At 40.1% G+C, this 15,992-nt stretch overlaps 1 protein-coding gene across 2 annotated transcripts in view; it reads left to right on the top strand.

The window, feature by feature from the left end:
* The window catches only part of tmem132e (transmembrane protein 132E), a 448,364-nt gene extending 439,552 nt beyond the window's left edge, over positions 1-8,812 (top strand). For both annotated transcript variants that reach the window (XM_080867161.1, XM_080867160.1), the window contains exon 9: positions 3,813-8,812. In XM_080867161.1, the coding sequence (XP_080723287.1) occupies positions 3,813-4,883 (1,071 nt within the window). In that variant the 3' untranslated portion in view covers positions 4,884-8,812. The remainder of the gene's footprint in view (positions 1-3,812) is intronic.
* The last annotated feature ends 7,180 nt before the right edge of the window (positions 8,813-15,992 follow it).

Here is a 15,992-nt window from a genome sequence, read left to right as displayed (position 1 = left end):
CATCGCACTTCTGCAACCTTAAATTGATGCAAATGTCACGGAATAATATTTGCACTGCTTATGCATATTTTATAATCCAAGCTGTTCATGTTGCGTTTACATCCATATATATATATTTCTAGATGCCACAAAATAAAAACTTGAGAAAGTTACTTTACTATCATCCATATTGGTAGCTTTAATTCATATCGTGTTGTTCAGATGAAAGAGTTTTGCTTACTATTGCTATACCCACATGTCAGTTCTGAGAAAACACAGAAACACCGTTAAAATTCTTTCTCCACTAAAGTGATGAGTGTAGTTATTCTCCTAGCTGTTACAATCAAGGGCAAAGGCATCCATGCAAAGGAGAACTGAGGTTGAACAGAGGACATGAATTTTTGACAGTGGAGTGTTTTTTCAAATAAAACATGGCAAGCTGCTCACTTACTTTCATCTCAGAAATTCATGAAAAAAGTAATTCTAAAACAGCTGGGTGATCATCTGCAGAGGAATGGTTTATTTGAGGAGTTTCAGTCAGGGTTTAGAGTGCAGCACAGCACAGAAACGGCACCAGTGAAAGTTATGAATGATCTTCTTATGACCTCTGACTGTGGACTCATCTCTATGATCGTTTTGCTAGATCTCAGTGCAGCGTTGACCACAATATTTTACTACAGAGATTAGAACATAACTTTGGTTTTAAATGAATAATAAATAAACTGCACCGGTTTGAATTGTTTGTATCTAATAGACTTCAGTTTGTTCATGTAAATGGGAAATCTCCATGACTAACATCAAAGTTAGTCATGGAGTTCCACAGGGTTCTGTGCTGAGACCAATACTTTTTACATTATAATTGCATCGCTTAGGCAATACTATTAGAAAACGCTAATAGTACTGCATTGCATATTGCAGGTGATACCCAGCTTTATTTATTCATGAAGCCAGATGATACAAATAAGCTAGTTAAACTACAGGCATGTCTTAAAGACATAAAGACTTGGATGACCTCTAATTTCCTGCTTCTAAATTCAGACAAAACTGAGGTTATCGCAGCGGTCCCCAACCTTTTTTTGCGCCACGGACCGGTTTAATATCAGACAATATTTTCACGGACCGGCCTTTAAGGTGTCGCGGATAAATACAACAAAATAAAATGATACGACCAAGACAAAAACTGTGTTATTTTGTAAATATAATAATAAACACGAATTCACTGTGTAATTGTGTAATTTTATTAGCAGCATTGTCCTGAAATGAGTCAACAAAATTGAGAGTAACATCCTCCTCTCTGCCCCTTAATGCTCTCTGGTCACTATGGTAACGTGTAAGCATCTCTTTCAAAATAAGACGCACAACTACAACGCGGGAAAAGACCCAGGGAAATGGAGTTAATGATAAAAACCCTGAAAACCATAAATTTCACACTGGAGCTTCAACTCTAGTGGTCCCCCCGGGGGTTGACCAGGTCCGGGTTGGGGGCCGCTAGGTTATTGTACTTGACCATCTTATAAAGATGGTGTCTAGCCCAATACTTTGTCTTGATAGCATTATCGTGTCATCCAGTAGCTATGTGAAGAGTCATTTTTTACCATAATATGTCCTTCAGAAAGGAAATGATACAAATATGTAGGACTTTCATTTACACAATATCTCTTTGGATTAGCAACATCCTGTCTCAAATTTTGTCTCAAAATCCTGTCTTGAATAATCAGGCCCCATCTTACCTTAAAGACTCCACAGTATCACCCCAATAGTGTACTTTGCTGTCAGACTGCTTTTGCTTTTGGTTCTTAGAGTTTCCTAAAGTAGAATAGGAGGCATATATTACACAAATATTAGTTTACACAGTTTATGTTTATGTCTGAGCCACTTAGGACTGCATGATGAATTTTTAAAGGTGAATAATGTTAATGAAAATGTCGACAGGTAGAATGACACCCGAATAGCACATTAAAGGACCCTAAACCAATCTGTTAGAGGCTTGGACCAAACATAGGGTTGATATTTCCCTACTTGATTCCCTCCATTCTTTCGAACCAAAAACATCTTTTTTCCTTCTGTGCATTTGTTCTGCACCTACAAACAAAATCTTCCCTCTCTGTCAGTTTTTCCTAATGGTTGGTTCCTGATGTTTAGGCAAGCTGTGAACAAAAGGGACTGTCAGATGCATCCTTGATTACACGGACACCAATGTTGTGGTTTATTCTGCAGAATGTTGTCAGGTAACTGCCGTGTTGGCAGTGGCACCCAGGCTTTTTATCCAATTTCTCTATAGGGGAGAGCAGACAGTGAAGAGTGATAGAAAATACAAAAATAAAACCAACACAAGAAGCAAACACAAAGAGACGGACTCATCATTTGCAGCGCACACCACTGCTGTTTGCGCCTCATCTGTCTGTGCTGCCAAACGAACCTGCGTTGTAGCCTTCAGGACAACACAGTCATTTCTCTGCCACCCCTTCCTCCTCTGTGCTCGCAAGTGGTTCGCTTGTGTGCACATCAGAGGCAGGCCGTTTTGTGTGCATGTCGAGGCTTGTACTGAGCAAGGGGCACTGCGGATGCTCACAAATGCTCTGGAGATTTAGGAATTAGAGCAAGTCCAGGACTTCAAAGGCTCAGTTGGGAACAGGCATTCAAATCACGATCAATGCCGTGAAATAACAGGAACCGAACTGTTTAAATATTCTTTGGTGAGGAATAAACATCTACAGAATGGGTTATTGTTTTATCAAAATTATACCTTTGCTTCACCTTGGCCATCAGTCGTCTCTCATCTTGATAAGCGTTGTTATTAACCCATAAATAAAGGGTCATCCTGCTATTACTCATAATAGTATTTAACAAATGCAAGTACTTCACACAAAATAAATGGATTTTCTGTATTTGGTAAAACTAACACATAGCATCATCATTATCTTACATTTATTTCTGCTTGAGATTTACAAAAATCTTTTTGCTTTGTTTTTTCAGTGGATCTATTACGTTCATTCCCAACGTTTTGTTTTGTGTCGGACTCTAATTTTCAAAATAAACCTTGTTTATTTCACACTGGGTGTTGGTGCAGCTCCCCAATCCGTCCACTGCCTGTAACAAGCTGTTATATAGAGAAGCTTGTTTCCACTGCTAAATATATAAATAAGTACATTTATATTTTGAGGGACATTTTGAGATAATAAAAGTTTGACTTGTCTCTGCTGGGCAGAAATGTGCTTCCACAGTTTTAGCTCGTCTCCCATTAAGGATGCTGTCTTCTGATTGGCTGAGTGGGGTACTGTGCTGACAGTTGATGACTAATATGACCATATTAGGGATAACTGTTCTTTACTGCATCGTACAGATGCAGGAGTTGAAAATTTGTGTTTAGAGCAGTCTGAAATCTGTCGAATGGCTACAAGTGGGGACATAAACTGACCTCAACATTTGAACTTGGGGTGTATTTAATATAAGCATCCATCATTGCTTAGTGTGTATAGATATTACCCAAAAGAAGGAAAAACACAGTACGTGTAAGAATAACCATAGCTGTTTCTTAATATGTAAAGTAAGTGCAGCTTGTTTATTGATTTTGGTGCAGTTTTTTATGTTCTTCACTTACTTTCTCCTGACATATTCATCGCGTTGAAATAATTAGAATAACTTTTCTTTGTTTTTCTCATGAACCACAAGTCAAATTACATTCTCAATGGAAAAAAAAATATCTTGATTTCAGATTTTTTTTTTGTGATCAGGGCATTTGATGCATTTTCAGAAGTGACATTTTGATACTGAAACAAGAAAAAGTTAATTTCTAGAAATTTAAAATGCATTTCTCTGTTTTTCTCTGACAGGAGGCCAGCTTGTCTGTCTGGATGCTTTTTAGTGACAACACAGCCGCCACTCTGACTTACTTTGATCCCAAAGACTACAACCTCAATGCCTCCACATTGGATGACAAAGTTGTGTCAGTAACCCAGGAGCCTCAGCAACGCTGGCCTGTGGTGGTGGCAGAAGGAGAAGGATCTGGCGAGATGGTGCGTGTGGAGATGACCATCTGTGAGGCCTGCCAGAAGACCAAACGCAAAAGCGTCATCGCATCTGCTGCAGTTTATGTCAAGGTCCGCTTTGGCCCCGAGGAGGACTCTGAGGAAGAGGCGACCACGGAGGGGGAGATTGAGCTGGCACCCGTCACCAGGCGTCCAATCGTCGATCCGAACATTAGTGGACGAATTTATGAGACATCTAACGAGCAGCCTGCCAGTGTTCCCATTGATTACACCAATTTACCTACTATGAGTATCCAAGAGGAACCGACTGAGGGTGAAGAAGAGGAGGAGGAAGACTTTGTGCATTCGCCTCGCAACATGACTGACCTTGAGATTGGCATGTACGCTTTACTGGGAGTCTTCTGCCTGGCCATTTTAGTCTTTCTCATCAACTGCATTGTCTTTGTGCTTAAATACCGCCATAAGCGGATCCCACCTGAGGGTCAGGCCAACATGGATCACTCCCACCACTGGGTGTTCCTGGGAAACGGCCAGCCGCTGAGGGCCCAGTGTGATCTGTCACCACAGCAAGTGGAAAGTCCCACTAACCCTCTGGAGGGCGTACAGACTTGTTGCCACGGGGACCACCACAGCAGTGGCAGTTCCCAGACTAGCGTTCAAAGCCAGGTACACGGAAGGGGCGACGGCAGCTCTGGGGGCTCTACAAAGGAGAACGGCGAGGATGCCAGTTCACCCACCTCTAAGCGCAAGCGAGTCAAGTTCACCACTTTTACCACCCTTCCCACAGAGGAGCTGCCCTATAACTCCATCCCGATAGCAGATGAAGAGGACATTCAGTGGGTTTGCCAGGATATGGGCTTTCAAGACCCAGAGGAACTGCACGATTACATGCGCAGAATAAAAGAAATAGCCTGAGATACGAGGTGCAGCGTCGAGCCCCACTCTCGGCTTTCTAAGAAGAACGTTCCTTTCTATTTTTCTCTTTTACACCTAAGTGAAAGATAATTTTTTCACAGACTAAAAGGTCAACTGTTGTTTTGGTTAGTTTCTTTTAGTTTGCACAGTGCTGTAATCTCATACACGCTCACACAGAGGAGGACGCGAGGAAGCCAAAGACCTGACCAGAGGATCTCGATTGCTAGAGAAATCTGTAAATCTTGGCTTTTGCAAACCTGTTTCACTGGGAAGCCGAGCCATGGGCGACGAGAGAGCTGCTGCGGCTCTCTTATTTTCAGGATCTGATTTCAATGAAAGCCTGATACGGACAGGTGTATGGTACCGGTCGTGGCTCGGTGGGACTCTGCAGTACTGTACCTATTCCAAACAAAGAGGCCTTTGATGAGTAAATAACTGTCAAAGACTCTCATGAAAGCTATGTTTTAAAAAAAATCATATTTTTTCTTTTGTTTTTTTGTTTTTCGCCAAAGTAGGAAAAGCGTTCTTTTAACGGTAAAACGTTCTTCATAGTTGTTGTTGGTGCGGCACACTCATGTTCATTCCTTACATTTTTCTACATTTCATAGGTAGTCAAAAGCAGTGCCCTACTACTACTAGTCCTCATGGTCCTGAACAAATCTTAATGCCTTATAATAAAAAAAATGGTCACAGTTCACTCGTATATCAGCGCGGACACCCTGTTTTCTCACGACGGCTAGAGCCAGTGTAGTAAGAGCTACTATGTAAAATACTACGACTGCTCTCCAGCATGAGGAATAAATACAAAGAGCTTGTGCATTGCGAGGATCTCTAACAGTCTTTGCATGGAAGGGGATCGTGAGGCACAATCAGCAACTTTTTTTCCAAATTTGTAAATGTTTATATTGTAATTATATAATCATTCATACACATAACTAAACTGAATATGTTATCATGCATTACACGCATGCCATGCCATTCCAGGCCAGGCCAGGCTTACATACATGCAGACATTCCTCTCTAGTATATGTATATATTGCATCGAGCTGGAGCCAGTTCCAGCTCGAACATTCGACAAGCTGCTTACTCCAAGGTATACGAGTGGAAGCTGGTTGAAGTCTTGAATATTTTATAGTCTTGTGGTGGGCTGAAGGTTCCCCTCGGTAATGTTACAACAGAACTGTAGATTTTTATTAAATGGTATCACATCTGACTGTTGAACGAGGGGACTTGCTATGCATCAGACTTGTAATAGATTCTAATCTTTTGATGATTTACTTCCCTTCCCCAAGTTTGGCTGGCCCTCCAGCCTTTTGGAAAAATAATAAAAAGAATAACTTCTAATGGAAACATTCTCACTGAGCACAAGATCCTCTAAACTCTGCAGGAAACGCCATCCATCCTTAAAGAAGGTTACGGAATAAATCATTGATTCTCTTCCATCATTTAAGTCATGACCATCTCATGCTGTCACACTGTTTTCAGACACACCTTTATGTGGGCCCTGTTTCGATTCTCTATTCCGGTGAACTTGTGTGTAGAGGTCACAAATTTACTTCAAATATAAACGGTGCCAGAGCGTAGTAGCTTTTGCGGGGAAAATGCTAAATGTGCTTCTGTTACTCCAGCTGTGAGGATGATATGGGTGCGGGTGTGAGATCATGTAAATGTACCTCAGGCTTTACTGACAAATCAAAGCGGTTGAAATCAACACAGCCTAAGTGTTGTTGTGCAGAAGTGTTAATTGCTGTCTTTTAAATGTTTACTGACGTGGCTTTCAGGTAAGCTCAAGCAGAAAAAATGAAAGCTCTGGAGAGTTAAGCGTAAAATATCTGAAGACTGAAAACGTCGCCAGGCAGAAAGATGCATAGTAACCAGGAGCAGGGCTGATAGTATTTTTAATTACACTTGCCCTGTTAGCTTGTCTGCTTTATAGTACTTAGAGAGAATAACTAGAGACGACTTTAAAGGTTGATGTTATTCCAGCTCTGATCTCACATAAAATAAGTTCTTTTCAGGACTAATGAGACAAGCAGATTTGAAAAATGGCTTTCCATGTAACTCTGCTTAACTTCTGTAGTGTGCATCTAAGGGCTTGGAGTTTTCTTTTGTGTTAACTGTCTAATTTGGATCCTGCAAATAAGCAAACAAATGTGACATGCTTCTTTTTGTGACTCTATTTGTCACTCAAAATGTATTTTGTTGCCATTTTACCGCCTTTAAGACCCTGGAAAGGGTCTGGGTAAAGACCCAATCCAGAATTCCTCTCACTGTGGCAGCTGTTATGCAATACCAGCTTCTTCAGATGAAAATATAGAATTAAAGACATACTTTATCTGTACTTTAAAAATTTCACTGATTGACAATCTGAAGACACGGTCACTCGTAGCAAATACAAAAGCTGTTACTTTATTTCCCATTGGAAAACCACATGTTTCAACACTCAATGTGACTACCTACCAGCAGCTGGATTAATCCTTTCAAGGGGCCAGTTCACCGCAAAATAAATACAAAGACATATTTTAAAATATATGGTATGTGGTATTTCCAGGTATAGAGGTATCAGCAGGAGCATTGTTCTCCTTCTCTTGAATATAATGAAACCAGATGGCTCTTGTCTTGAGGCGCTCAAGGTTGTTAAAACCTCAACAGCAATGTCTGTTTCAGAAATCCTGAACCAGTTCCTTGAAAAAACCTCTACAAACCTCGCTTGGAGCGATTTCTTCTTTCTACTGTCTGCAAACACTAAAAACGAAGCGTGCAGCTTGTTAACATTGCAGCTCAGCTGTAAATGAAGGCTTGACGCTATTTATGTTGTTTACATGATGTCACTCTGTCACTAGGGTGTGCATCGTGTCATGGGTAGATTGATGCTTTCTCCTGCACTGTGTTATGGTTGGAGGGTGTAGTTGGGTGAAGAGAAAATAGTTCCTGCTGTACATGTAAGTGCTCACCACAAGGTTTGTGGATCGCTTTGTGTAATCAGGTCATGATCTATGTGATGAGAGCTTTTTTTTTTTCTATAAAACTGGGAAAATCCCAAAAAAATGACATGATTAAATATCACTACAACCCAGAGGTTTAGTGTAGGGTGAACTGTCCCTTTAATTCTTGTCTGAAAGTGTGCGTGAGATTATTTCTCATCACTAAACTGTACTTTTCCATATATTACTTGTATATAGACCCACAGCTGATCTACATAAATCCTGGATTGGGACTTTAAGGGTTTGATTTGCTGCATGCCCTCTCTGTGTTCCATGTGGTTGAAAAGAATAATGACCAATTCTGGTTTTAATAATTTTTAAATCTGTGTTATCGGCTACAAACGAGACGACGGTCCAAGCCCGACCTCCTTCAGCTACGACATCGACATGTTTTCCTGTGAACTAGAGAGAAAAATCAGTTTGAGTTTTGACTTCAAATGACGGTCTCTCAGGATGAATGTAGAATTCCTAACTAAGCCTGGTTCTTTTGTGATTAGTGTTAACCTGGTTAGTCTGATCTGGTGACTTTACAGATTAAGTGTCTAATAGCAGCTTCGGTTTTCACACGTTTCTTCCCCTCCTCGCTGACGTACTCACACAGTATTTAATACGTTATTTTTATTATGATTTTTACATCCTCCAGTCCCTTCCTGCTTTGGCAAAGTGTAGATATTGCTCATTTTGTATCTTCTTCAAGCTGCTAATAGAAACTTAGACTGCTTATAACATGTAAATGAAGATTTTGAATTGTATCCCCACCCTCACCCCCGCCCATGGTGAAATGTGCACAACGTGCACGGCTCGGTTGGCTGTGCCAAGTAACCACCACACTGACTATAATCTTGTAATGTACAGAGCACTGTTAAATTTCCTGTATTCTCTTGAAAGCAAACCCTTGTATTTTCCCGTTATATGTAAAGTACTAAAGAAAATGCAATACACAAATGGCAGTGTCGTCTTTACTTTGCTTTCCATTGTTAACACGAGTGGGAATTTTTTCATCATCTTACATGTTTTTGGCACGATGTGTGCTCCGTGTCAGCGTGAGTTATGTCAAGAATTCAGCCTCAGTAGCTTCATATATGAAGGGACGGTCTGACCTTGAAGGATTTTGGCTCATTGGGTGCCTAATATCTCACAGGGGGACCTGATTTATACAGCATGTGAAAGTAATGGTGTTACGCACTTTTTTGGAAGTTATTATTTGTTTATGCCGATTTAAAATTCAAACCTCTTTTTATCTTACAGGTAACAGATCCATTCAAGGGCAAGGATGTGGAGACAAAAGACGAGGTTAATTTAAAGCGACTGCTCTTTTCTTTGCGGTTTTTGTATTTTAATGATGCATCGTCTCCTAGTGCGCGTCTGCCCGTGTGTCCCTGATAGAGAGTCCAGCTTATACTTGAAGGTTCTATATCAGTGCTTTTCACCCTGCCCTCAGCTGTGTGCATCTCCCGCAGCAGCAAGAAGCTTCTGCAGAGGTGGGTATAGAAACCTACTGTAGTGTGTTTCGTCTCATCCAGCGGCTCCCATCCATTAAAATCCATACTTGGAGGTGTTTACTCAGTCTGGAGTGTTTACTCCTTTAGTTCACTTCACTTGGGCAGCTGAGATCAAAGCCCTTTGAACTCAGGTGAGATGCAGGTCGTTAGAGAGCAGTAAGTGGGGTTTTGGACCTTGGGATATGGATGCTGACTTCGGATCGTTGGAAGCAAACGAATGCACGATACAGCGGAATACGCTCCACACTAAATGGATCTTTATATATCTGAGTCATACCAAATATTTTCAGCTGCTACTGCTGATCAAATATGAGTCAGTTGTGTCTGGTTCTGGGTTTTCTTTTAGGTGTAGGTGTGAAAAATGTATAAAAATCTATATAGAGAGAAAAGTGTGTATCAAAGTATGCCGATTCAAATGGTTGATTAGCTGGAGTTTATGAGCTCTTATGCATCCAAAGCTTAAATTGTCCTCATATGCGTTTCATTTTAGGATCAGCTTTAACATCTCTGAAGGACTTTTATTACAAATAAACTGTGTTTACATTGATCTGATTCACACAGCACAAACATTTGTCACATCAAGTGATGCCACAATAATAAAACGACGGGTCGTGTTTATCGTCATCCCATTTGCACCTTCTCCAGATTCTCATAACAGATTCAAAGGAACCTCTTACAAAGCATAAATACATTTTTAAGGAGAAAACGCAGCCCACTCTCGGAGGTGCTGCCACACTGAATCCATTTGCGTCTATGAGACTGAGTGCCCGAGGCGTCTGGGCTCTGGTGAGCAGTGGCCTCTCTGCAGCTGTCAGCAGCTTCTATAATCGTCCACCATACAGTGCGGGGCAATATGTGTTAACTTGCTGTATCTCACCTTTTGGTGATTGAAATCTATTATGTGTTTATAATAAAAATAGCATGAAGTACTATTAATACACATCTGACGCACCCCAGACATGGAAAATGTGACAAAGCAAGAAAATTAATCTGCTTTTCACTTAAATAACAGAAAGCTTTACCCGAGAGTCCTGTGGAAAAATGAGCATACCCACGATTCAGTACCTTCTAGAACCACACTTAGCAATAACATCAAGTAATTGTTTACTGTATGACTTTATCAGTCTCTAATGTTGTTGTGGACGAACTTTGGCCCACTTTGCTTTATAATGTTACTGCAGCTCATGCATTTATATATAACCTTCCACAGGTTTTCAATCGGGTTGAGGTCCTCAGCCATGGAGTCCCATGGCTGAGGAACAAGCCCAAATCGTCGCCACACCACCACCATGCTTCACAGTTGGCATAATACAAGTGCATTATTCTTGCAGTTTTTCAAATCTTTAGCCATGCTGCCATGTTCTTTTTAGAAAGAAGAGGCTTTCTTCATACAAGCCACACTTATTCAGGCTTTTTCTAACAGACCGTCGTGAACTTTAACATTTAACATGCTAACTGAGGGCTTAGGTGTAGCTCTACATGGTCTGACCGTGGGGTGAATTTGTTAGAACATCCGCTGCTGAAAAGATTATGGCACCTTGTTAACACACACCTGAATGCTTCAGAGCAGCAACCTGCCAACATTTTTATTTTATAGAGGTGCTCATGCTTACTCATGATCACCTGATCAGGTGCATTTGATCAGTGGCTCTATTTACGCTCTTAATTCCCAGGGAAGCAGGAAGGGTGTGCTTTTTTGCAGGCTTGCATAGAGTCCTGTGGAAACTGTCTTGTTCACATGACTGTATATAGCAATGATGCTCAAATAAATCATTGCCAAAGTTTCAAATCATCAGTGTAAATAATCCCTGTGAGGCCTTCCGGCTGCTCAGTTTTGGATTTGTATAATTTCACCGAGAGCCAGTTTCCCCAACATGGTCATGTTGGGCACACAGCTCTGGCTGTGAGCACACAAGCTCCACCGATTGGTTGCTCAAATCTTTTGCCTGCACTCAGAAGAAAGCTGGGTGAGAGGGAGAAGGTTAAATCAGACCGAGGATGAAATAAGGGGCTGCAGGAAGGCTCAAGATGAAATAAATAAGAATTATTTTGAAGCATGACTCATGAAAAGCTACTTTAGTCCAAGAATACAAATACGGAGCTGGAAATGAACAGAGCACGTCCACTTTAAATAGCATCATATTGTTGATGATGAACTAACTCCTCAGCCTTTTTTAACAAACTGCAACAGTTTTGTAATATTCTTCTTTTTCACTGCCAGCAAATTGTTTTATACAACACATGAAGTGATCGTAAGAATTACTTCCTATTTTTCACCATGATGGTGATGGTGATGGATTGTTGCAGCATTAAACGTCAGTAAATCATGTTCTTGGGGTTAAATAACACATCCCCTCTATTTATTTATTTATTACTGAGTCAGTCACACATAAGTACTTAATGCCAGGTAAGTACACTATTTGCTGTTTTTGAGTAAAATTGGACAAAAAACTGTCATCGTTACCTCTAGGAAAAATAAAGCTACATATTTTGTGACTGAGAGCTGTAGGTAAGCAGGAAATGATATTATTCATGTGTGTTTTTACTATTTTTTTCAGAATTTACAGTCAGTCAGGAGAAATATGGCAGCACAGTCTCTCAAAATATCTTTGCACATACATGCGTTTTCAGATTTCAGCTTTAAGTAATGAGTTTAATGACGTGCACTTCAGACTAATAAACAATCTCCATAGTGAGGATGTCTACAGTTTCACTTCCTGCATTAACAGTCTGGATGCAGCTTTCAAATGGTCCGGCCATACTTACAGGCTATGGTATGGAAAAATGTACAGCGCACATTTATGCCATTTTGTCATCCGATTCTCTGCTGGAAATCTAATTTAGCAAAATTACGCACTTGATGCACAGACAAAGAGTACAAGTGCACCTCTGGCAATAACAGGACTTCTTTGTCTAACTTATTATTTTTCTGATGTGGCACGACTGGCGTTTCAGCAGTCGAGTAAATTTAGCTCAGTGGTAATTTGGTTCAGCGTGGAGTGCAGAGTTGACTCAAAGTGAAATCAATCTGCAGCCCCGCTGTGACTATACCAGCCATTTATGCCTTATCTAACCTGTAATAAAGGTTCAGTTCTGCACTGGGGGTGCCAGAGTACCAGAATTCACACCAGACCTCTAAGGAGGAATCCCACTGCCGAAGAAAAATGTATGATATCCGCAGTGCACTAATGCAGCACTTAAATACTTTGACTTTGGTTTAATTACAGCTATTTTCTTTATATTTTACAGATAGATTGATGGGAGGAAAAGGGGGGGAAATGTGAATTTCTGTAGCTGGTGTTGCAGCTATATTTGTGGCCCAGTTTTTGTGTTTTGTAATGGCTTTGTTATTTTCTTGCTGTGGATAACAGACCAGTCATAGACACTATGATCTCATGTCAAGATATTTCCAGAGTGGCTAGAATGAAACCTGACAGCAGAAATATCTTTAACTATATAAACCATCAACGGCAAATGTCAGATTTTGGTGTCAGTCCTTCCGAATCAAAGACACGGGCTTCTTTCTAGACAATTTTCAAAGAGGTTCAGCAACCATACAGGGAGAAATCCATCACAGGAGAGGCGGAGATAATAACTTCACACTGACAGCTGCCTCTATAGACTAGAAATACAATGCTGAGACAAGACATGTTGCATTTTACATAATAGGCGAGTGCCACAACTCATTATGTAACTGGTGAAACTATTGATGTGGCTTTGCTGTTCCTCGTCTCCTCTGGAGAGATGACAGTAAAACATCACAACCTGAAATGGAGCCGAGAGAACATTTTTATTCCCTTCAATTATAACTCCTTTTGTGCAATATACAATGCAAGTTAATGGAAGTTGTGTGTCTGGTGCTTTTTAATGTTTCCGCTACTCTCAACTAGCTCCTTTTGGAAAAAAACAACCGTTTTCTTATTAGTAGATCATGTTTGGTAGCCAGTTCTCATGAAGTGGTATAAGACAGATCAAAGTGCTGCAAGATTTGTGGACTGACCAGTTCAAAGCACATTGGTGTAATTATCCCACAACAGTAAAAGACAAATATGAAAATGCAGAAGAACTAACGGATACGTGATTTCCTGTTTTCTTTCCTGACATTTCCCAAATGTCTGCACCGTCAAAATGATAAAATATTTTAGTTTATATTGATAAACAGTGATCATACCATTAGTGATAAAAAGTTCACGAGGATTAATTTGCATCTGTAGAGCACTGTGCAAATGTCTCGAGCGACACCTTGTTTGTGTTTTGCTATTTTGCTGTACGATTTTACGAAGCTACGTTTATTCTAACACACTGTGAACTATGTTAAGAAAGCTTTCTTGTAATTTCTTTAAGTAGTCTTCTTGAAGGACATTCAAAGCTTATCTGTGGATCTTTGCTGCCTTTTGTTCCATTCTCTGTCAAGATTATCCCAAACTACTTCGATGTTGTTGAGGTCCAGGCTCTGGGGAGGCTACTCCATGACTGACTGTGTTCAATTGTGTGTTTTTCTGCGCAGTGGCAGTGTGTTTTGAATCATCGTTCTTGTCACAGAACAGGTGTGGGTGTGTTGGGCCCAAATGCAGGACTCGTGAGACAGGATATAAACTCAAAAGAGCAGCTTTAATCTGGAATTCTCTTTCAAAGTAACACAATACAAAACCAGGCAGAGCTGGAGCCAGAAAAGCAAAAACTTAGAGACAAAGGGAAACCACACAACAAGGGAGCATATAGAGGGAGCATATAGCACGAGGGAGGACATGACAAAAAACTGGGGAAAACTGAGGGCTAAAGTACACAAATGAGGCAGTAAGGAAGCAGGGAAACAACCGGTGAAATCAAGACAGGTGAACAGAATCTAACTAATGATACAAATGGATACACAACTATACACAACGCACATGAGAAAAGAGACTAACACACATTTTTGTTATTACCATTTTTATTATTACAAGACATGATTTAGAGTATAGACCTGTCTAGTGGATGGTTGTGGCTATTGATGAAGTAGCCACATCCATTAAATACATGTATGTGTTACATACATGTATTTAATGGTTGCAGCTTGCTAGCCAAGCATTCTAAAGTATAGTGATAACCAGTGTTGATCAAGTTAATTAGTAACTGATTACTTCTCCAAAAAAGTAATCCTATTACTTAAAAAAAAAAGCAATAGACCTTTCAGTCCAATTCTATTTTTTCTGCATAATCCATCATATAAAATTGAATCTAATGAAAAAGTCTCTCTTTAAAACTTGTTTTATTAGTTTTTAATCTTTTAACTTTATGCACATTGCATCAAGCAAAAATTTATTATCATGCAACTGTCTTTGACTTAAAGAAGTTTGTTTCACATTTAAACCGATTGTCTGCATATTCGAGCATATAAAATAAAATAATTAGAGTGTGTTTACACTCACTCTTTCAAATAGATGCAAGTAAAACAGCAGAAAATAAATAAAATCAAAAAATTCAGCAGCACTAAGTCCTGTTGCTCTTAAATCTATCTTCACCTGTTTAGCAGGAGTGGAGCAGGTGGAGGTTTGCCCGGTGCAGCAGCGGTCATGTCAGTGGGAGGATCCGGGGTTTCTCTGTGAATTTCACATTCCCGTGGCAGTGTGCTAAATTGCTTGCTCAGAAGTTTAGGGTTTTTTTTGCTGTTACAGTAACGCGTTACTCCCCATCTCTGGTGACAACTCAGCCTTTTATGCTCTCATCCAAACGTAGTCACTTCTGGCTCCAATAAACCAATGTGACATGTTGAGGTTTCAAAAAATGTGGATTTTAGAGAACTATAACTGCGGCCACCATTCTGGAAGCACTAATGATTTCCACGTCCTCCCCATATTTGTCATATTTACCGAAGACCTTGAAATTGATCAAATCAAACTCTGCACTCTTCCATCCATCCCTGTGTACTTAAAACCACAATTAGATATTTCGTGCAGCTTTGACACAGACATATTGCACTTTAGGTAACAGACATAATTCACAGCTTTAAGTACTGTGAAATCATTAGCTGCTGTGAAGCAAGTGTGTCCTCCCACTACTTAACTTGCAGAACTCCAGCATGCATTACCTTTTTTTTTCTTAATCTGAGGGATTGGCTCTGCAGACCGAGCGCACCTTCCAGCTTCCTGGTCTTTTTGTTTTTTTTAATTCCTCTGTCTGGGTGTTTGTTTGTTTCTTTGTCTTTTGGGGATTGTTTTGTTTCATAAGGGGGGGGGGGGGGGGGGTCGTTTTTGCTACCAAGGACAACAAAACCACTTTTCATCACGCTGGGCAAGACGGCTTTTAAAACTTTTATTGAGGCTCAAGGTATGCCTTTGTAAGCATGTCATGTCTTCAGCCTTGGTTATTAAAAGCTTAGTAAATTGAGGGGATTGGAAGCTCACCTATGGGAAGAGTTTCAAGGCTTTCTTGTGTGTGGAATCATATATGCTCTTAAAGATTTAAAAATCATAAAGACAAACACTACAGCTGTTATAGATCTGGTTTTCATTCAAGCGACTTTATTACTTTTACTGAAATTGCAAAGCAGGCTTGGAGACCTCAACTATACGGCACACAAAACAAGCATTTATATTCTATTTATTTTAATGAAATACCAAATTAAATATTTAATTATTCTTTCA

The sequence above is a fragment of the Rhamphochromis sp. 'chilingali' genome, assembly GCF_963969265.1.
Source record: "Rhamphochromis sp. 'chilingali' genome assembly, chromosome: 19".
In the NCBI taxonomy this organism is placed as follows: Eukaryota; Metazoa; Chordata; class Actinopteri; order Cichliformes; family Cichlidae; genus Rhamphochromis; species Rhamphochromis sp. 'chilingali'.
Note: the sequence above shows the minus strand (reverse complement) of the source record. Positions and strands in the feature narration are given on the sequence as shown.